The sequence below is a fragment of the Vombatus ursinus genome, unplaced genomic scaffold, assembly GCF_900497805.2.
Source record: "Vombatus ursinus unplaced genomic scaffold, bare-nosed wombat genome assembly UNPS02014799.1, whole genome shotgun sequence".
NCBI classification, from domain to species: Eukaryota; Metazoa; Chordata; class Mammalia; order Diprotodontia; family Vombatidae; genus Vombatus; species Vombatus ursinus.
In genome coordinates this window covers 40,284,741-40,308,348 of record NW_020954577.1, presented here as the reverse complement: position 1 = coordinate 40,308,348, position 23,608 = coordinate 40,284,741, and the positions used below count along the sequence as shown (strand labels likewise).

Sequence of the window (23,608 nt, the reverse complement as noted above, 5' to 3'; positions counted from 1 at the left end):
CTTCCTTCCTTCCTTCCTTCCTTCCTTCCTTCCTTCCTTCTCTCTTGACCTCTTTCCTTCCTTCCTTCCTTCTTTCCTTCCTCCCTTTCCTTCCTTCCATCCTTCCTCCCTCCCTTCCTCCCTTCCTTCCTTCCACCCTTCCTCCCTTCCTCCCTCCCTCCCTCCCTTCCTCCCTTCCTTCCTTCCTTCCCCATACAAGTTAGGCTGACTTTTCTCTGAAAGGCAACAAAATTGCCCCCGACATTTGATTGGACCAGTCCCTCTCTTGATGTGACTTCCTGACAGCTCTGTCCATATTGATGTGGCTTCCCGGTCACTTAAGGGCATAAAAAGGGCCACCGATGTGGAGTCCAGATCTAGACAGCTGACATTCTAAGGCTCTCGAGCAGCTGTATCCTGCCCTGCTGACTAGATTTTTCTGTATGGAGGCCAGGAGGACCGTGTCTACCCAAGCTAAGTGCTGGAGTATCTTTACAGAATAACTTCTTTCTGCTCTGGCTAAGTAAACCTCCTTTTTAAATTGTTAAATAAGTCAATGACGCCTCATTTCATTCCAGCATTGAACCTGAACTAACACGGTACCAGCCTGCATCTGGGCCATCCATAACATATCCCTTTTCTATTCATGACCTTTTAAAGGGGTAGCTTACTCAGCAGGTGGTATCTGGTTCAGGTGGTCAGCAGCACTGAAACTCATTCATACATGAGCATCATTTCACTACAGAGTACAATTTACCATGAAGCCTAGATGGAGTTAGAAAATTACTTCCCCCTATGCTGAATTTTAAATGTACTGATAATGTGGAATCCTTGACTTGTACTCACATAATATTCCATTTCATGCATCACTGAATATTAGCAAAAGGGTTGAAAAAGCAGTATTATTAAAGCTTGAATTTTAACAGAATTTAAAGAAACATATAATTGATTGAATTTCATCAAAAGACAGTATGTAGTTAATTGGTAATGTGCATTCCCTGATCACCAGGAACCAATTATTATTTTTAAAAAAATTATGTCTTCACCATTGTTGGTCTAAAAATTACAGGTGCAAAAATTTTATGCCCTTTTTGTTCTTAAAAGTATAATTGTTTTATCTGAGAGAAAAATACAATGAAATGTTCTCCCATAACAGTTTATAGCATTAATATAAATAATACGATTATCAAATTCAGTGATGACTAGTAACCAAGGGATAGAGAAATTAATAGGTTCAGTAAAACTCCGTGAATTCTCACTACCAAACAGGAGACCCATTTTGAATTACATCAACTATTGTGGGGCCAAACCAATAAATTGTAAGAAAAATTGAAGTATTTTATCTCACAAGAGTATATGCTTCCTGCTCTCAAATTTTAATCTGATTAATTAATCAATTAATTAATGCTAATTTGAATAGCATCCTGGTCAAAGAAAAGTACATCAATAAGGCTGCCTTCTACACTAGAGCGTCTTAAACTTTTTCCACTTGTGACCCCTTTTTGTGTTTCAGGAGTGTTGGTGCTGTGTGGCCTGAGGGCATGCGCAGTGCAAAGTGTACATGCTTTGTGTTCAGAACCAAGGCTTCAGGGAAGTTGCAGGATGCAACACGAAGGCGCTGCCAGAAACACGTTGGAGTCTTTTCGCGTGTGATTTTGAATTAATTTTTGTTCGTTGAGCATTCAGAAACCTTTTACTGTTGCCAAACTTTTTGTGACTCCGTGTGGAGTCGTGGCCCATAGTTAAAGCAGTGCTGTACAGAGCTCTTCGGTGCCTCCCCATGACATGGAGGGGGGCCCTCAGCTCTCCAGTTTGTGCCAGGCAAGTATAAGAACTGGAGGGACCTCTCAAGAGGGAAAGGCTTCAAGCCAGAGCCTGGGATGGACCAAACATCTTGTCTGGGGATCAGTTGGCTGAGAGCAAAGAGGTGTATCAACAGAGGATTAGGCGCCAAGTTTTGGAGTCTTTTGGCCACATCAACTCATGAAATAGTCTTCAAGGGCTGTGGTCTCCAAGATGTTTTGATCCTGTACCCCTATCAGTAAAAAAAAATTTGAGAATGCACACATGTAGTACTGTAGGTAATATATTATAGAATATTTATTACATATTAAATATATATTTATAAACTAAATGCACATACTACTGTCATGTATTAAATTACTGTATACATGTACTGTTATAATATATACATTATAAACTACACATAAAAATAGGAATTAAAAAGATTGAAATAATGATGAAAATAATACTAAATAATTTTTATTTTATTTATTAACAGTGCAAAACTCTTTTGGTCTCACTCAGATATTATTAAAGTTTTATTTTTAGTAAAAGCAATGTGATGTAATGTGCTTCATTATTTTTGAAAATCTTAATTTAACACTGCAATACAGCAATTTGCAGGTCTGTTCAGTTTATTTCAGTGCTTGGTTTTGATAACTAATAGCTAGAAATGATACTTTGCAAAGATAAGCAGTTCTCAACGGCAGAAGTACATTGTTGGCCGTGCTACCTTTAAAGCTTCCAGGTGAGTTCTGAAAGTCACTCAGGCCTGTTGTTTAAATTTGTATTATTGTAATCAGTGTGGATCATATTCTGTCTTTGCTTGCTTTCCTGTGTACCATTTCATACATATTTTTTTTCCTTTTTGCTTACATAAAAATGCTGCTATAAATACCTTGGTATAACTGAGACTTTTTCTTGCAGTTCATTCTTGACCTTGGCATATATACCTGATAGCACGATATAACTGAGTCAAAGACAGGAACAATTTAGTAAGTTTTTTCACAGGGTTCAGAATTGTTTTCCAGAAAATCTGGGCCACCAGTTTACAGCTCCGTCTCCAAGTGTCCACAGCCCAGCTAACAGTGATGATTTCTGTCTTTTATCATCTTTGACACTTTGAGGGGTCTAGCTTTTCAGAATTCAAAAATTACCATTTTATTATTATTAGTGACCTGATCGTTATTATATGTAATGTTTACAGTGATCTTTAAATGGTTGTTGATAACTTGCAAGTTTTTCTTTTGAAAAGTATTTGTTTATAGCCTTTGACCATTTGTTGTTTGGTTACTGACTTCTGATCATACACACAGACACACATGGATGAAATCTTTTTCTTAGATATTAGGCATTAGTAAGAGACATTTGATACATTTTTGTTTGTACTTAATGCTTTCTCTTTTGTTCTAGCATCAGTGATTTCATGGACAGAAAAAGCTTTACTTTTATTTAATTAAATTTTCTCCTTTCTCTTTTATGGTCATCTTTATCCCTAGATGGATTAATATTTATTTCCCTAGTCACAGTTCTGAAAGATATCTCCTTCCATTTGCCACTGATTTTTTCATGTTGTAACTTTTTATATTTAAACTACATATCTATTTATAGGTTATAATACAGTGTCCTAATTTTTATCAATCTGCTTTAAGTTCCTGTCAAATGGGGAGTCTTTTCCCAAATAGTTTATGTTCTGGGTGACAACATGTAGTTATATCTGATTCTTAGTCCTTTAGTCTATTATATCGATATATTTCTGAACTTTTTAAACCAGTATAAAGTAATGATGATTATTTTATAATATGGTTTAAGGTTTGGAAGTGCTGTTCCTTTTTCATTCCTACTCTTAAGAAATTTCCTTGACAGCCTAGACCTTTTGTTTCTCCTAATAAATTTTTATTATTTTATCTACTTCTAATCATTATATCATCATTTATGTGACATCCTTATTTTTATTATATTGACACCGCCCAGCCATGAGCAATGACTATCCCTCCAATTTTTTGTCTTCCTTTATTTTTGTAAAGAGTAGATCATTATTGTAAATATTTAAGTCCTGATTGTCTGGCTAAGTTAATTAGTAGGTGTGTGTGTGTGTGTGTGTGTGTGTGTGTGTGTGTGTGTGTGTATGTTTTATAGTTATCCTTAATGAAAATTCTCTATTATTTTCTCCTACATGATTTTGTCACTGTTTTATTGAAATGCTGGTGATTTGGTTGACTTTATTGTGTATTCAGACTGAACTGACATTATAAATCTTCTTGATTATTTGGCTTGCTAATTCTGTATGATTTTGTTGTCTTTAAATGAGAACTATTTTAAGCTATTCTTTGCTTGTGTTTATATCTGTAATTTTTCTTTCCTAGTTTTTTTTTTAATTTTAGTCATGTCTTTGTCATCTTAAGGGATTTTTACATTTATGAATGCTGTTTTTGTCATTTTTTTATTTATTGATAAAATAATGTCTTTTTAGTTTTTTTGTGGTTTGATTAATTATTCTAATTGTTTCTTGATATTGAATCACACTTGAATACTTGGTATAATTCCAACTTAGTTGTAGTAATTTTTCTTGGATATATTGTCTTGGCCTCTTTGCTAAAATTTTATTTTAAAATTTTTTTGCATCAATATTTGTTACTGAGATTTGTCTGTAGTTAAATTTCTTTGGCTTATCTCACTGAATTTTGGGTATCAGATCTGTAATTATCTCATAGAGAGACTTTAGTAGAGAGCCTTCTCAGTTATTGACAATAGATTTTATAACAAAGATATGTTTACTTTGCTTTTTAAATGTTTTATGTATTTCACTTTTGAATTCATGTAGACCTTCTCCCCTGCAGTCTCCCCCCACCTCCTTTAGTAGTTCCTTCATGGTTTGCTCAATATTCAATTTCTGAGATTAGATATTTTAAGAACTCCATTTATTGTTTTAATTTGGGTATTTTGTATTTTTGTAGGTAATTATCCATTTCTTTTCATTTCTTACCTGAAATAAATCATTGTGTATAGCAGTTTTTGATCACTTTCTATTTCTTCTCTTCACTTTGTTCATTTTTCATTTTTCTAATTTTATTTTCCTTTCTTTTTGATGAGTATAGTAAAGGTTTATTAATTATATTTTAAATGAATGCTCATTTTTCTTTATAATTTATAGAGGATTTGCAAAAGAATTGTGCAGCTTTAAGCTTTAATAGCTTAAATCAAAGATGGGACATCCTACAGTAGCTTTTTATTTTGCTTTTTGATATTAATTTCTTATTTTTTGTTAATTTGTTGATTTTCTAGGTTTTTTTAAGTTGCATAATTGGTTCATTAATCCCTTCTCTTTTTTTGTTACTGTTTTATGTTTTCAGAGATATAATTTTTCCTCTGAGGACTGCTTTAGATGCATCCAAAAAATTTTGGTATGTTGTCTCATTGTTTTTCTTTTTCATTGTTATTGTTTCTATGATTCATTCTTTGAACCACTCATTGCTTAATATGTCATTAGTATTCATTTAAGCCTACATCTTTAGCATGATAAATTATTTTATAATATCATAATCCATAAAGGATATGCTTAATATTGCTACCTTTTTATATTTGTTCATAATTTCTTTGTATCTTAGCAAAAAAAAAAGTTTTTATGATACTGAGAAAATGGATATATTGAAAAATCTCAGATTATTTCTTGTGTCCTTTAAGTACAATTTTTCAAACAGACTATTCAGCTTTGAGGTTTTCTTCTGGTTTATCTTTTGAGTTAGATTTTCCTATCTCTGAAAGAGGAACATTAAACTTTCCTACAACTATTGTGTTATTATCCATGCCTTCTTGAAATTTTAGTAACTTTTCTACTACAAATTGTTGGGTTTTACCTTAGTTATTCTAACATTCTCTTCCATTTTATTGGGGTGAGGGTATAATTAGTTTGCATTTAGGATTGTAAGGGTTACACTTGCGTTTTCTTCCATTTCTTTCTCTTCCATTGATTTACCTTCTCTTTTAAGTAAGGATTTAGTAATGTGTCTAATCCTGCTCATTCTCTTAGGAGCCCAGTTTTCTTCCATAGGCTTTTCCTATCCTTCCATTTTCATGCCCTATCCCAAGGTCCTTGACTTAAATTATTCTTTTCCCTTCTCCTAGTCCAGATAAGAGTTTAGAATCCTCCTTTGTGCCTTCATCCCATTCATTCTTCTAACTCTGAGTAACATTCATTTGTGGTACCCTTTTGGGAGAAGTATTAATTGACTTCATGTCTCTCCTTGTTTCCTTCTCATTCTAGTCTTTTCTGAACTCCACATAGAGATTCCGGATGAAAAGGCCCTGCTCTCTGTCCTCTAAACTGTTCATCTGTTAACTCTAGAAAAGTTCTTGTGTGCTTTCTCCTTCCCAATATATATTTTTAAGTTTAGAGGGTTTTTTTTTGGAGTGGCATTCTGATGAGCCAAAACTCTCAGAAATATTAATTCAAGAAGGAGGGAGTTCCATGTGGTAGAAGTCACTCTTCCTCCTGCATCCACGAGTCATGGTCCTGCCGCCGGCAAGACCTGTGTCATATTCTATATTCTTCCTCTGGATCTGTGTCTCAAACTTACCCTAGATGTTAGGTGCCCCCAGAGGCGTTCTTCTGCAATGGTTTGTGGTTCTTATAAGCACAGTCGTTTCTCAGAAAAGAAGTCTCCTGTGTCTGCTCCCCCCAGACAAAATCTGGTAGGAAGCCCTTGTCACTTCTCCCTCCTCCTGCTCTGTGTGATCCTGCTCCGGCTTCTAGTCATCAGAACTCTTCCGAGGACAAGACGCATTCCCTCTTCTCCCACATCCCTTCCATCAGCCGCACTTGCCCTGTGTTCTCACAGCTCCCCTGGTCCACTCCTCCTTCCTCTCATCTTAAGTGAAGACAATTGCGCTGGAGCCTAAGTCTGCCATCCTCTTGTCTCTTGCCTCCACTCTCTCTAACTGACCCCACACTTTGTGTTAGCCCCACTTCCTCCCAGATGCTTCGTTTATGGAGAATATGTTTTAGGCTGTACAATATTAATTCAGTTATTTTCCCTTCCTCCTTCCCAACTCTTTAAACTTTTTTTTTTGCTTTTTTTTTTTTTGGTAATGCTATTGAGGTTAAGTGACTTGCCCAGGGTCACATAGCTAATAAGTGTTAAGTGTCTGAGGCTGGATTTGAACTCAAGTTCTCCTGACTCCAAGGCCAGAGCTCTATTCACTGCGCCACCTAGCTGTCCCCTCTTTAAACTTCTTTTACTCTGTCTTTCCTCAGTTTCTTTGACCTATAGATGCTAGAATTCTAGATTTAGAACAGGATGGAACCGTAGAGATCATTTAATTTAACTTTTTTATTTTATAAGTTTGAAATTTGAGGCTAAAGGGGGTTAAGCACATGGCCAAGGTCACACAGGTCGACAGTAGCCAGTTTTCAAACCCAGGTCCTCTGACTCCAAATCTAGCCTTGATTCCCCCATTGCACTAGATCTCTTGGTTCTCTCTTTGCCCCTTTTTTGGCCAATATGTGATTTAAAAAAATAAGTAAAGCCTTGTCTAACTTCAGAATCACGAGAGTTTATTTTACACATTAGTCTTTTCTTATTAACTCTATTTACTTCATTTTCCTCCCAAAGTTTTTTGTTTGTTTTCAAGCCTGGATCTCCTCCCTACTTTTTTCCCATTCTAGAAGTATAGCAACCCCTAACTGAGCTGGCCCAGCTATTGCATTTCTGACCTTTCCTTAGGCAGTCTGGTGGTTCACCACTGTGGGGTCTCATTGTATTGGTGCAAGACTTAGTAGGACCACTTGGTCACCTTATTCCCTCTGCATCCAGAACTCCCAAGCTTAGGCAGTCCACTAGCTTCAGCCTCCTCAGCAGTAGGAATTATAGGTGGGGGCCATCATGCTCCAAACTTCCTTACTTTTTTATGTCTCTCTCATTCAAAGTGCCTGCTTCTGGTTTCTAATGACATTTTGCATTGCTGTTCAAGTTTAATTGTGCAATTTATATTATTCAGAGGGTTCTTATTTTCTTTGCTTTTTACAACATAATAATAGCCTAATGCCTCCTTTAATTTCTCATAAATGAGTAGTACAGGATTAGTCAAATCAGTTTTTCCATGATAGATAAGAAATGAATTTTAAAACTACATTCCTTGGTGATTAAAGTTTGGGGTTTCTATTAGTGGTCTGCACATTATTTCAACCAACTTACTGTTCTTTGTTTTTTAATACTTCTGGGTAAATTTCTGTTATTAATTCCTGCAGTTTGTTAATTAGGCTTTTCAATTCATTGTGTGTTTTTTTTCTTTCTAAGAGACCCGTACTTTTCAAAATTACCTCTGTGAATTTTGTCTTCAAGATCAATCACTTTGGGTAGTATATAATGTTTTATGTTGCTGTCCTGCCGCTTTTCCTTCACATTTTTATTTGTGAGGTCTAAATTCACCTTTTTCAGAGAATGCACAGTTTTGAAGAGTTTCTCCATTATGTTTTCTAAACTGTCTGATGCCATTGGTTCCCAATTTAATTTCCCTACTATTTCTTCTTTCAATTTTCCTGTTCCTTTGAACCACTTGGAGTTTCTTTATATACTTTCCTTATTGCTCAGGGTTCTTGTAGAATTTTTTGTCTTCTTTCTTTTTAGTGAAATTTTCAGGTTGCTTTCTATTACTTCATGGTATGGATTCATTGGTTGCATCCTTTTTCCAGTTTGTTTATTCACTTTTCCTTGTCCCACAACTTTCTCTTTGAACCTTCTTCCTATATGACCAATCAGGCCTGCAAAATGGCTTCTCCTCCAGCTACTATCATTGTGTTTTTTCTCTGAGGAGGCCAGTAGAGCCCGGACACTTCAAAGTCTTCTTGTGTTGAGGGGTGAGGGTGTCTGGTTGGCTCCTTGTCTTATGGAAACTCCATGAGGAACAGGTCACAGTTGGTTTTATATTTCCTTCCCCTCACCTTTCTCATTTTTTTCTGATCTGCTTATTCCCCAAGTAAAAGAAATGACTGAGTTTTACAAAATTTGTTATGCTACTGAATGTAACAAAGCATACGTTAAGTCTGATTGGTAGGTTAATCTGGTAACAATGGTGATGATGATAATGGTGATGATGACAGTGATGATGGTAATGGTGATGATGGTGATGATGACAGCGATGATAGAACAGTGATGATGGTCATGGAGATGAGGATGGTGGTGGTGGTGATGATGACAACAATGATGGTAATGGTGATGATGATGATAACAAAAAAGATGATGATGGTGGTGGTGGTGGTGATGATGATGAAACTCCTTTAGAAGTAAGAAAGATCAAAGATCCATTGTAGATATTAATTTAGCAGGAAGGAAGGCAAGCTTTTAAAAATGCTACTGAATGTGGTAAATTTGATATTTGATGTATGCTTTTCATTTAAATTGTCATCCTTGGCATCTCAAGGGCATTCATGTTAATGAATTTCTTTTATTTGCTGACAGTTCAATAATATGTACCAATCTTTCTAAGCAGTTCTAATTGCAATGATGAAAATGGCATCATAATTGTGTAGTGGTATAAAAATCAATATTTTTCACTATAAATACCCATCTTTAGGATTTTTAATAATTCTAATGTTAAAAAACCCTGCAATAAAACTTTGCAATAAAGACCCACACTTAGAGGGAATGTTTTTTTCTCTTATTATTTGATCCTTAGTCTTTGTCCAGTTCTAAGTTGCAGAGCCCCTAAAATGTCCTTCCTGGCTTGTCTAGTCTAACTTAAAGAACATTAGCCTCTGTTGCGATGTGTGGGGCACCAAGAAAGGAAAATGTCTCAGGACTTTAGGAATTCTGTAGGAGTCATGATAATAATAAAAAAGAAATGCTTAAAAACTTCCCCACTCTCCTCCAGGGATGTAGATTCTATGTTCAGCATGTCCAAAGGACATGTGCGGTCCCTCGACATCTTCCTTACTTCTCGGGTTGGGCAAAGACAGATGGGGAATGTGCAGTGGGGAGACCACTTTCAGAATGCCTTTGCCTCTCCCTATCATATGCCATCTCCCAATCCCATGAAGAGGAGACGGGGGACTTTGAGGAGTGCCCCTTTCCTTTAGAGTCATTACCTACGGGGGGCTGCTGTGATTGTGCGAAACCCTTTAGCTCCTCCCTGAATATCATTCACTCAACCTGGCATCTAGATTTTGTCATCTAGGGACTAAGTTTGTCTGCTAGAAAACCAGTCATGATCCTTCGCCGTTTAAACATTTTCTCTCTGCTATCCCATTCAAACCCTGGAAAGTGGTTGTCAGGATTCAAAGATCCTGCTTTGCCAAATGAATCCCTGCCAAACACCTGGTACCCCCACATATCTGTGCACATAAGGACACAGTCCTCAGCCAAACCAGCAGAAGAAAAAAGGGTGGCGGAGACAGCCACAAATAGAAACTCGACTCTTTTGGAACTCGAGAGCAAACATGAATTTATTATGCTCCTGCTGGGAAGCATGTGCAGGGAAGAGCAGACATTCTCACGTACACTCATTACTTGATTTTTCTCTGTCAAGCTAACGGCCTGGGCAGTGTTTCTTTTTAATTGTGCTACTTTTAATAAAATGGGCCTTACGCTCTTGCTGCCAGTTGTCACAGCTAATTTGGATAATACCCGTTTGCCGCTGTTAGGAGCTGCTCAACTAAAAATGTATCATGATCAACTGCACACAGGAAAAAGCTCCTTTATACCAAGACAGTCTGAGCTTGACATCAGTAGGCGTATCCTGGCACTTGGCTGGCAGGCACACAACTCACAGAGTGGTGACAATTTCCATGGTGGCTTGTCTCATCTCCAAGATCTTCTGGAGATGCCATATTGACGCACAAAATGTGGCTGTCCATTTCTGGAAGGCCCAGGTGTTCTAACCAACCTGGTTGAGTCTCTCTTCTGCCCCCTGACTGATCCCAAATGATTGCCCCCTAGAGTTGCTCCTCTGATTCCGAAAAGCCTCTTGCCCCACTCCCAGAGAGCCAACACTATTATGTGTTGGATCCCAGCTGTTCCTTAGCCTGAATTGGCTGGATTACTCTTAGTCTGCTTGTCTCTGTGATGTCCAAAGGTGCCATTCTCTACAAAGCACAGACCTCATATCCCCTCTGATATGTTTCGGAGAACAAAATTCCCCAGTCTCTCTAGCTTCATGAGAATTGCGTGGTCTCCTTCCTATAATGAGTTCACAGTCCTTTTGTTAACATGCCATATTTTATACCCATGCCACCCACCCCTACACTTATGGAAATGAGATTTTGAACCCAATATAGAATTCTTATTAAAATCTATTGGATTTTGTCTAATTAAATTTGGCCTACCATCCTAACCTACCAATTTCTTCATAAGCTTATGAAATGAGGTCCTGAATCTCCTTCTTGACAATCTTAATGATTTCTAGAATGATTTAGAGGCAGCAATGGGAAATAGGGCATAGATTCAAGACTCCTGGAGGTCTAGCTCTAGAATTGTCTGGCTTCCAGAGAGAATGGTGATGTGGGAACAAGATCTCAACAGTCCTTGCTTTGTGAAAGGAGGGTTTAAGCAGATCCTTCTCTGGGCCTCCATTTTCTCACTTGTAAAGTGAGGGAGGGCTGTTCTATGTATTTTATTTCATGTGTTTAAAAAATATTATTCTGAGAAGGGGTCTATAGGTTTCACCAGACCCATGAGGCCCATGACACAAAAACAGTTAGGAATTCCTGGACTAGATGGGCCTAAGAATCCCCCCTGTTCTAAATTATATGGTCCCATAATAGGGAGAGGATATCTTTTACAAAAGAAACAGTAGTTCATCAACCCAAAAACCACAGATTCTTTTGCTTCCCCCGATAAACATCTTTTAAGTGACCTCATAAGACACACATGAGAACACACAACAAGAATATATTTTTAGTGGTCAGTACCCCAGTTTTTAGCAGCTACTGTAGTCTAACTGCAATGTAAAAAGTCATCACAGGAGTCAGGCTAGATGGTGCAGTGGATAGAGTACTGGCCCTGGAGTCAGGAGGACCTGAGTTCAAATCCAGCCTCAGACACTTCACACTTACTAGCTGTGTGACCCTAGGCAAGTCACTTAACCCCATTGCCTAGCCAAAAAAAAAAAAACAAACCCAAAACAAATAAACAAAAAAAAGTCATCACAGGAGACCGCTGAGGCAAGCTTGGTGGTACAGTGGATTGAGTGTTGAATGTAGAATCAAGAAGTGCTGAGTTTGAATCTTGTTGTAGTCACTTAGTGGCTACGTGACCCTAGACAAGTCACTCTCAGCCTCATTTTCTTCATCTGTAAGGTGGGATAATTATAGCAGTTACCTCACCATGTTGTGACTATCAAGTGAGATAATATATGTAAAGCATTTTGCAAAACCTTAAAGCATGATATAAACACGCACTGTTATTGTTATTTAAGTTCACGAGGCCCAGAGTATACCACATATCTGAGCGTTGACTTGCTACACAAACACAAGTCATCTTGTCATAGTGGCTAGAGAGCCAGGCTGAAAGCCAGGAAGACCTGGGTTCAAGTCCTGCTTCTGACACAGACTGGCATAGCCCTGTCAGGACCTTGAGCAATTCTCTACTAAGACCCCGGGTTGTGGAGAGTGTGCTGACCTCCATTGGTAGAGGGTGCTCCTCAGCTTTATAGGCATGAGGTCATAGATCTGTTCCCAAGTCTGTCATTTCTATATATGTATCTCTATCTATCTGTGTATATAAAAGGTGTATTTTCCAATTACTTTATTTTAAAGTTAACTAATCACAAGGATGGACATTTGGAAAAACAAACAAACATTAGACAGCGTGTAAAATGTCCACCATTCTCAAGTGGGCAGTTTGGGGCATGGCAGTCGAAGGTGGCCAATCGCCATGAGGCCAGAGGCTAGTAAGTGAGGCAGTTGTTTAAAGAACTTCTCAGCACAAGCATCTTCTTCCCCCTAACTATCATAGAAGTACATTTGGATCATTACTTGGTTTGGTTTTTTTGTTTGTTTGTTTTTATTTTTGTTTTTTTGAGAGGCAGTTGGGATTAAGTGACTTGCCCAGGGTCACACAGCCAGTAAGTGTCAAGTGTCTGAGGCTGGATTTGAACTCAGGTCCTCCTGACTCCAGGGCTAGAGCTCTATCCACTGCACCACCTAGGTGCCCTTGGATCATTACTTGAGCAGCAAAGTTGAGGATAGGAGGAATCAGGAAGAGCAGGTACTATAAAATCAGCGTAGGTGAGAACAGAGAAGGGGCCCCGAACTATAGTGGGGACAGTGAAGAGGAAAAAAACCAAGCTAAAGATACTACAAAGGTATTTGGGTGACTGTGGGTATGTGCCTGGAGTTCTGGGGGGATGGTCATGGCATTAACAGAAATAGAGCAGAAGGGGGAAGGGGCTCCAGTTTAGAGAAGGAAGGTGATAAGCTCAGTCTTAAGACATGTTCATTTTGGGATGCCCAAAGAATATCCAGGAGCCAGTTGGAAATATGGGCCTAGAACTATGGGTGAGCTCGAAATGTAGATACAGGAGCCATCTGCATAAAGGTATTAACTGAAGCTGTTGGAAGAGATGGTTGGGATGCACGGAGCAACGTAGGGTTAGCCATCTTATATAGAAAAGTTGAATGGGGCTCCCCTCCTTAGAGATTTTCTGACAAAAGTTGGATAACCATTTGTCAAGAATGTCATAGAGGGGTTTTTGTTAAGGCATGGATGCCTTCTGGAGTCATTTCTAACTCAGTGTCAGTCATTCTGTGATTCTGGATATGATTACCAAGGGAGAGTGTGCAGAGGGAGAAGAGAAGAAGGTGTAGGACAAAACCTTGGGGACACCTACATTTATTTGAAGGGCAGCAGGCCACAGAAGCAATGACCAGAGAGGGCACTGCCATCAGGGAGCACTTGGTAGTCTATAATTTGCAGAGATGTCAAGGAGGCCAAGGACAGAAATATACCTCTTGGACTTGGTGATAAGGAGGTCATTAGGAGCACTCTCTCGTCTTCGAGAGAGCTTTTTTCTTTAGATTGGTGGGCATGGAAGTCAGATTGCAAAAATTGGAGCAGTAAATGGGTAGAGCAGTAAGGGGGTACAATGAGTGCACCCCACTCCTTCTCGGGGTTCGAGGAGTTTGCCAGTGAAGGCAAAGAGATGTAGAGTAGTAGTTTGAGGGATATTAGGCAGCATCAAAGGAAACTTCTATTAGGCTGAGGAAGATCTTGCCATGTTTGCAGGCTAGACGTAGAGTGTGGGCCAGAGCTAGAATCGACATTAATGTGAGGGGAGGGATTGATAGAGCAAGGTCAAGGACAAGGCAGGAGGAGATAGTATCAGGGGTATATAGATGGAACGGTTGACATTCAGCAAGGAATGAGATCTGTCTCTTCCTCCAAAACTGGAGGAAACGAGATAGGTAAACATATTAAAAGAATTAAAAAGTTGGAGGAGGGGCAAAATTGAGAGAATTCATATTGGATGGTCTGAATTTTCTCATTAAAGTAGTATAGATGAGGTCGGGGGTGTCAAAGATAGAGTTGGGAGTATGAAAAGTGGAGGTTTAGAACAGCTTTTGTGATAAGTGTGATAAAGGGGCATTAGGGAAGGGAGAAGAGAATAAGCATTTATATAGTGACTACTACATGTTGGCACTGTGCTAAGCACTCTTTTATTTAACAAATTTTATCTTATTTGATCCTCACAACAACCTTGGGAAGTAGGTACTGTTATTTTTCCCATTTTTGAGATGAGGAAACTGAAGCGAACAGAGGTTAAGTGACTTGCCTAGGGTTACACAGCTAGTAAGTGTCTGAAGTTGTACTTGAACTCAGGTCTTCCTACCTCTAGGCCCAGGGTTTCGTCCACTGCACCACCTAGCTGCCTGTAGTAGGTGATGAGCAAAAGAATTGCCCTGTGACAGTGAAGGCCTAGTGTAAATGCATGGTGGATCCAGTTAGCCCCATTTCATGACTTCCTCCAGCCCTGCTTAGAAGCTTAAGGATGAGGATTGGGGCTAGCAGGGCTGAACGGTGAAGAGGCCAACTGGTGAGGGATGCCAGGATGGAAGAGAGGGCCTGCTTGAAGAAATCAGTAAGAGGTGCGACAAGTTCAGCAGGAGTATGGAGAGATGAGGGAGCCGGGAGCGGTAGAAGGACAGGACCAACCATGGATTGGTGCAAACTCAGAATGCTTTAACTAAATTCTGTAATGAATTCTCACTTGGAAGAAAGCTCCGAAAAGAAAGCTATCAGCTCTTTTATTTTGCTTCTCAGGAAAATTTTGAGAAGGCCAGCCTGAGCAGCAGCAGCAGTGGCGGGGCCAGCTTGAAAAGCGAGCTTTCTGAGAGTGCTGACCTTCCCCCAGAGAGCTTTCAGCAACCCTGTGGGAAAGACGAAGACAGAGCTTGTGATGAAATCTTGTCCGATGATAACTACAACTTAGAAAATATCGAAAAAGGTGAGGGCATTTGTAAAGATGTCAGCACTGACCTATTTCTCATGTTTTCTGTTCCAAGATTCACTCATGTCTCTTTTTTGTTGTATAGACACATATTCGGAATTAGATGATGAGCTAGACATCTCTGATAACTCCAGCAACTCTAGCTCAAGCCCTTTGAAGGAGTCAACATTTGGTAAGCCATCTACCAAGGGCCATCTAAACCATTTCATAATTCCCAGTCAGCAATGTGCTGAAGTTGTTGTTGTACTTGGGGAAAACGGAAGGGTACAAGCATCTACATGCTGTTATATGCCAGGCAAGGTAGTAAGTCCTTTACAAATATCATCTTATTTGATTCTCACAATAATCCTAGGAGGTCGGTGCTGGTATTATCCCCATTTGACACTTGAGGAAACTGAAGAAGGCAGAAGTTAAGTGACTTGCTCAGGGTTACACAGCTAAAAGTGTTTGAGGATGGGTTAGAACTCATGTCTTCCTGACTTCAGGCACAGTGCTCTATCCGTTGTAACACCTTGCTTCCTTGGAACAAAGAAATGGCAAAGCAGAACTCTGGCCAGCTCATACAGAGCATTTTGTGTAGTATTCTAGTAAGGCCTGACATTCCAGCCATCACAGTACCATTTATTTCCCTACCCCAGCTTCACGTGGATGGGTTTGACTATTTTTACTAGCAAGTACAGGAACTGTCAAGGAAATTTTAAGGGATCTGACTATCTGTTATGGACCAGGAGCTAGCTTAATTGTGATCATAGCAATTATTTGCTTTGGTTGTTGTCCTCCAGTGAATTTTATTGTTAATATATTGTCCTCAGAGAGGACTCAGTGAATGAGTAGGCCAAGAACATTACCTGAAGGGATATTTGCAGTTGTCCTCCTTAGGAGCACAGCTGGTCCTTGCGTCTCCTCCATTCTGCTTGCTGTTACAGACTGAATTTACCCACTGGACTAGGAGGAATGTCCATATCCATAAACATGCAAGGCTGACCCCAGAAGTTTTCATGCGGCCATTTCAGCTACATTCAGAGCCATGCTTTTGTAATATGTAATAAAGTGTTTGCAGAGCTTATCCCTCTGTAGGCTGATTGGTTCATCCTGGACAGCACTCAATTGAAATAGAATCCAGAGCACTAATGGAGTTGGCCACAGTGCAGGCACCTCAGCCGCCATTTGGAATTTCCAAAGGCCATTTGAGAATAGGTCATTGAAGCCCTTCCTGTCCCAAGACAAATTGGTTACCAAGTTGGGAAGAACCTGGTGGTAAATTAAAGTCTTTTAAAGTGTGCAAACCTCAGTTGGCACGCTGAAGTTCACAGACACTGAGTGGCTTACCGCGATGGTGTCAAACTCAAGTAGAGATGGGAGCCAAAGCTGGGCCTCAGCTTGGCTTAGAAAACCACATATTAACATTATCTATGTTCTACTGTATTTTTATTTCTTTTGATAAATATTTTCCAATTACATTTTAGTCTGGTTTGGGCCGTGTTTGATACCCGTGCTTTATAGTATGTTGAATCCTTCAAGCTCAACCATTTGCAGAGGGATTGGAGACGTCTAATTAAAATTTTCTAATATGACTAAGCAGGAAACATTGTAAGACACTCAGTCATTCCAAGACTCTGTGTGCTTAGTTCAATCTCAGACTGGACTTTAAGGGATGGTGCTGCTTCTTTATGCCCATCACCGTGTAAGTTCACTGTCACATGAATTTAATTTAGTTTGTTATTTTCTCCTGCCTCTTCTTTTTGGTTTCATTTTTTGTGCTTCTCTTTTTTTCTTTAGCTTCAGTTATTTTTTTCTTCTTTCTTTTATCCACTTCCCACCTGTATTTCGTTGCAATACTTAAAAGATAAAAAAAGAAATCTTTTAGTCAGGAAACCTGAGCTTGAATATCATCTCTGAAAGTTACTAGTTATGAAATCATGGGCAAAAAACACTTACTGTCTTGGGGCCTCTGTTACCCCATCTGTAAATCTTGGATAATAATACTTGAACTACCCTCCTCACAGAATTATTGTCAGCAAAGTACTTTATACACCTGAAAACACCCTAGAGATGTGGTCTATTGTGAAATGTCTGTGTGGAAAAAAAAGTTACTTTAAAACTCTAGCAAAAATAATTTTTTTCTAATGTTATATTTTCTACTTATGCTCTTAAGAATCTTTCCAGTATTTTAAATTGATCACATAACAGAAATACTGTAAAATAGAAATCTAAGTTTTTCAAACATAAAACATCATTTTAGAGAGCAAAATGCAATTACTATTCTGTGTATATATTTGTTTCAGGCATATTAAAACGAAGTTTCAGTGCTTCTGGAGGAGAAAGACAGTCTCATGGAAGGTCAGTAAAATTTTAGCTTTCAGAAATATTTTAAGCTTTGCAAAGTCAGGAAATTACTAATTGGGCTGGCTGCTGGAAAAAAAATGCCTGATGTTTTACATTACGTAAGAGGTTAGGATGTATCATGTTGATTTTTGTTCGTATGACTGGGTACTATGTATGCCCTGATATAAAAAGAATGTTTTCAGAGGGTGGTTGGAAGAGGTAGGTAGAAAAGTAAATATTCTGGTACACATAGAAAAAATCTGTCAGATTAAGTACAGGTTTGCTCTAGTTTGCGATGACCTAGTATCTGAGTTTATTAAGATAGTTATTGTAAGGTATAGATCTTTGAATTACCCAGATTCTTAATTTTACAAAATGAGCTCCAAAACCTACTCCCCTATCACACGTAGAACAATCTAGATTAAATAAATTCTGTGGCTACAATATATCACAAAGATCCCCTTTCTTGAATTATCATAGAAAATGTTTGTCACTAGGTAAGTCCTTGAATTGTTTGAAGAGTAGTAATTGCATTCCTGTATCAGCAGAAGGCAAACAGCTCAGTTTGTACCTTGGAGCATCCCTTGTAATGGTGATATGGTGGCAGGGTCTCTGTGGTGAGGCCCAGAGCCAACTGGGCAGGCCGGTTGTGTTGATGGAAAACAGTAGATGCTCTGAGGGAGGAAATTAGTGCCTGCAGGAGATGTAGGCAGCATGTAGAGGACACATTCTGAGGGATACAGGTCCTGACTTCAGCATAATTGAGCCTTCAGTAAGCAAAGAAAAATTTATTGAGCACTGTACAATCTGCTAGAAAGACGGAGAACACAGAATCACAAGAAATTGGTCCCACCCTTATTGGCCCTGTTTTATTGAGGAGATGTGACATATACTCTTGAAAAGATAGCAAAAATGAAAGGCACATGTATGTGTCTAATGGGTGGTGCAGAAGCAACAACAAAAAAGAAAAATAAGGTAAGGAAAGAAGAAGTCCCAACTTTTGGACTTCATTAAGATAATCCCCAAGGCTTATAAAAGGACTTATTTATAATCCTTAGAAAGTATTAAAAAAGGGCAACATGTTATTCACCATATAATTAATTTTATATATTCTTCTAGATGTGTTTTTATTAACCTTTAATAAAAGAATATTTATAAATTATTTAAACTTCAATGAGCTACTAGAATGTAAAACATTTGTCGAGAAGAGAGAGCCAGTCCATCAGCGAGTACTGTTCAGTGTTTACTATGTTCCAGGTTCGGTGTAAGGAGCTGGTAGTACAAACACAACGAGTGAATGGAACAGTCCCTACCCTCAAAGAGGTTACATTCTGGCAGAAGGTGACAAGGATGCCACCAACCCTACGGAGAATAAACACAGGGAGGTCAGGGTGGGAGGGAGGGAGAGCATATATAGAGCCCCTTCTATGAGCAAGTAATGTTTGAGCTGTGTCTTGGAGGAGAGCAATTCTATGAGATGGAGGTGATGGGAGAATTCATTCCAGGGTTGGGGTGCAAAGGCAGATGGTGCAAAGAAGAGAGTTCTTTTTCTGGAGGTGGATAACCTTTTCCATCATGAGCCTTTTGGAATTGTCTTAGATCATCGTGTTGTCAAGAAGAACTAAGTCAATCATAGTTGATCATCACACGGTGTTACTGTGTATAATGTTCTCCTGGTTCACTTTTCATCAGTTCATGTAGGTCTTTTCAGGTTTTTCTGAAATCATCCTGCTTGTCATTTCTTATAGCATAGTAATATTCTATCACAATCATGCACCACAGCTTCTTTAGCCATTCCCCATAGCAGTTTATTGAGTAGAAGAGAGACATGGTCAGATGTTTGCTTGAGGAAAAACATTTTGACAGAAAAAACATTGAATAGAATCTAGGAAAAAAAGTTGTTAAAAAAAAAGCAAATCAGTGTAATCATTTTGGTTGTAGTGAATTATTCATGAGACAGTATATCTTTTAGAGACTTGTGAGATATAAAAAGAAGACGGGCATTTCCAAGTCAGGGAGCTCTTAGATTAGGCCTGCACAACCTGCGGCCTGCCAAAGGATTTTGGGCGGCCTGTGAAAAATGTAGAGTACATCCTCTATATTTTTGGGGGGGTTCTTTTCTTTTCTTTTTTTCTTAATTTATTTTGATTTGTCAACAATTGCTTTCATAAGCTTTTGAGTTTTAAATTTTTCTCCCTCTCCTTCCCCCCTCCCTCCCCAAGATAGCTCGCAATCTGATATAGGCTATACATATACATTCCTATTAAACATATTTTCACATTAGTGATGTTGCAAGGAAGAATTAGAACTAATAGGGGGAACCATCAGAAAGAGGAAACAAAACAAAACATAAGAAAAAATAGCAAATAGTATGCTTCTATCTGCATTTTCTGTGGATGTGGATGTGGATAGCATTTTCTATCATGAGACCTTTGGAGATGTCTTAGATCCTTGCATTGCTGAGAAGGGCTAAGTCTATCAACATTAGTCATCGCACAGCGTTGCTATTACTGTGTACAATGTTCTCCTGGTTTGCTCATTTTACTCAGCACCAGACCATACAATCTTTCCAGGTTTTTCTGAAGTCAGCCTGTTCATCATTTCTTATAGCACAATAGTATTCCATTACATTTATATACCACAACTTGTTCAGCCATTCCCCAATTGATGGGCATCCTTTCAATTTCCAATTCTCTGCCACCACAAAAAGAGTTGCTATAGCTATTTTTGTACATGTGGGTCCTTTTCCCATTTTTATGCTCTTTGGGATACAACCCTAGAAGTGCTATTGCTGGGTCAAAGGATATGCACATTTTTATAGCCCTTTGGGCATAGTTCCAAATTACTCTCTAAAATGGTCAGATCAGTTCACAACTCCACCAGCAATGCATTAGTGTTCCAGTTTTCCCACATCTTCTTCAACATTTATCATTTTCCTGTTTTGTCATGTTGGCCAATCTGATAGGTGTGATGTGGTCATCCTCTACATTTTGTGGGCTGCCTGAAATCCTTTGGTGTGCTGCAAGCGTCCCGTGGGCCGCAGGTTGTGCAGGCCTGTCTTAGATAAGTGAGAACCCAGTGCATAGTTAACTTGGTGGAGGGCAGCATGAAGATATTAACAATGAGTTACACATGTGCTGTGAAGATAGTAAATACTTGATAAATGTTAGTTGGATGAACACATGCATATGATAGATGAAGATGGGTCAAGATCTAAGATTATCCCCTGGACTCAGTTATTCCAGCTTCATGTTTTATACAGTTAACCATCTCAGCCCATAAAATAATATAGTGCAGTATAACACATGTATATAACAGTAGCAACAACATCAACAGTAATAGTACACTGATGCTCCAGGTATCAATGGAGCTTGCAGGCAGCATCCCAAAGAGCTGCTCATAGACTGCTCAAAAGTCCGCACACGTGTGGACAAAAGTTTTCAGGCAGATGTTCCAGGAGAGTCATTTTGGTGACATGAGAAGGATCCGTATTGGATTTATAAGATTTATATCTGCAAAACACTAATTTGCAGATATTTATTGGAGACTTACTATGGACAAGGCAGCGTGGTGGGTGCTAGCAGGCGTAGGAAGGCGAGGAAGATAATCTCCACTCTCCTTGAGCTTAGATTCTAGTAGAGCAGAGAAGATACATATACGAATGACTGGTATCTTTTTTCTATAAGCATGTTTGCTAGCCTTCTAATGAAAAAAAATCAGTAGAAAATTTTGGTAATTTTAAATGTTCCTTTAAATTTCCTTAGGAGCTGAGAAAGACAGAATGTATCATTTTATGGGTGGGTCAATGGCATGAAAACTAAAGCTGAATGAAATCACAGACATTATAATTGCTGAAAGGAATTGAGATATAAGACAGATGTTTTGTAACGTGGTCAAGGGAAGAAGAATGTGTATCTGAACTAGCCATGATGTGCAATGCTTCTCATTTCACGTCTAGTTTTAGCATCAAAGCAAAACTTACAATGCACTTAAGTGCAAATTCCTTGCCTTTGACAAGCTTTTGAAGGCTCAAAGGCAGAAAAGAACAGTTCTCCCATAAAGCCACCCCTACTCGGTGAGAAGGAGTAAACCCAATGCCCAGACTACAGGACTTAGAGCAGGAAACACTCATACCTTCTTCACCTTTGTGTCAGAGGCAAGTCGTTTCAGTGACCTGTTGCAATAGGGTCTCTTGAGAGTCTGAAGCAGAGTCAGTGGGGACGGGGTTTTGTGAGAGAAATACTGTGCAGATAGAAATGAGATTTGCCGACTTATTGGCTGTGAGAAGTGACTGAGAAAGAGGAGCCGGGGTGACAATGAGGTTGCATAGCTAGGTAACTGGAAGGATGGTGGTGCTGGGGACAGAAGTAGGCAAGTTGGGAAGAGGGCTCGGTTTGGGTGAAAGCCGTTAAGCCTGTTTTTCACATGTTCATTCCGACTTGCTTGTGAGGCGATCAGTGGGAAATGATGCATAGCCAATCGGTGATTTGGGGTTGGAATTGGGGAAAGAGACTTAGCGCTTGTTCGTGTTGTGGTGGTTGTTTGTCCTTCATTCTAGAAGGGGACTGTGACATAGGGAGGTGATGCCGTGACATGCGAGTGAATTGGATTTAAGTGAGGAAGGTCTGTACAGAATCATCTGGCCACACCTCCTCCTCAGCCATCTGGGTCCAGCGACCAGATGTGGATCAGGACCACTGGAGAAGGTGGTACTCATCAGCATAGAGATGATAATTAGGTCCATGTGACTAATGAAGTCACCAAGAAAGAGAACATAGAGAAGAGGGCCGAGGATAGATCCTTGGGGGTTTATCTAGTTAGGTAGGCAGGATATGGAGGATGGTCCTTCAAAGGGACCTGAGAAGTAGTAGTCACATGGGTAGGAGGAGAACCTGCAGAGAGTGACATCATAAGAACTCAGAAAGGAAGGTGCCTTCGGGAGGGGGAGGCAGTTCGCCTTGTCAGATGCCACAGAGAAATGAGTAAATAGGTCTGAGAAAACGTCATTCGATTTGGCAATTAAGAGATCATTGGTGGCTTTAGAAAGGGCAGTTTCAACGAGAGATCTAATCTGATCACATTCATTGAAGCCTTCATTGATCTCTCTATCCAGAAATAATCTCTTCCAACTTGGAACACTTATAGTACATCTTTACACTTCTCTGATGCAATTATCAACTTTATTTAGTATTCAACTTATTTCTGCATGTCTTATCTCCCCTACAAAATCATAATTCTTTGTGGGCAAAGACCCTGTGTTATGCATTTTTGTATCAGTGCCTTGCACTAACTAAATATTACTTTAAAAATGAGGCAACAGTAAGAAGGAGTCATGGGGTGGGCAGGGAGCAAAAAAAAAGAGAAAGATAGAATGAGATCCTCTAATGGAAGGTATACCAGTCTAGTCTAGTTTGAGCAAATAACTGGAATTATAATTCGCAAATTTGCTTCTTTCCTGCTAAGGACATTACTCTGATTTGAACTCAGGTCTCGTAAGCTACAGGTCCCTGAGACTCAGGCAGCCCACACCAGTGACCTTCCTTCAAATTCTGTCCATCTTGCCATGATACAGTTCAGAGATGCCTGGGCCTGAAAACTCATCCACCATCCTGGAGCCTAGAACCTTGGCCAGTGCCATGAGCTTGAAGCCCCAGTTTTTCCCTTGTCCTGTTGCTTAGGCAACAAGGTTTCTCCATGCCTGCCTGCATCCTGTTGCCACGGTAACAGGCCAGAGAGAGCAGGCAGCCGTGAGTGGTCCAAGGTTTCAGTAGCCAAGCTCTGACCGTGGGCTTACAGCTCTTCCTCTGCTGACTTCATTTATGCATATTTATACATATCTGCCTGCAGGTGTGTTTGGCATTTGTATTGAAAGATGACTTAAATTCAGTTTTTGCAGGTGTAACTGCAGGACCATTGTGTGATCTCAGAATCGATGTAGTCTGCCTCTCATTAACAGCTGTTGCTGCTTTTTTCAGTGCTTTCCCCCATCATCTGCTCTGCCTATTTTTCTCATAATCTCTATGCTAATTTTAGTTAAACTGAGCCAACTGGTCTTTGCTCACCTAGAACCAACTCAACTTAT

General features: G+C 39.3%; 1 protein-coding gene across 2 annotated transcripts in view; it reads left to right on the top strand.

Annotated features, from left to right (window-relative positions):
• NEK10 (NIMA related kinase 10) overlaps positions 1-23,608 on the top strand; it is a 243,601-nt gene that overhangs the window by 167,128 nt on the left and 52,865 nt on the right. The window contains exons 27-30 of one of the 2 annotated variants that reach the window (XM_027872513.1): positions 5,115-5,165; positions 15,015-15,198; positions 15,287-15,373; positions 17,487-17,541. In XM_027872513.1, the coding sequence (XP_027728314.1) occupies positions 5,115-5,165; positions 15,015-15,198; positions 15,287-15,373; positions 17,487-17,541 (377 nt within the window). Of the gene's footprint in view, positions 1-5,114; positions 5,166-15,014; positions 15,199-15,286; positions 15,374-17,486; positions 17,542-23,608 lie in introns of those variants that run through there. The other variant, XR_003570051.1, reaches the window with a different exon arrangement.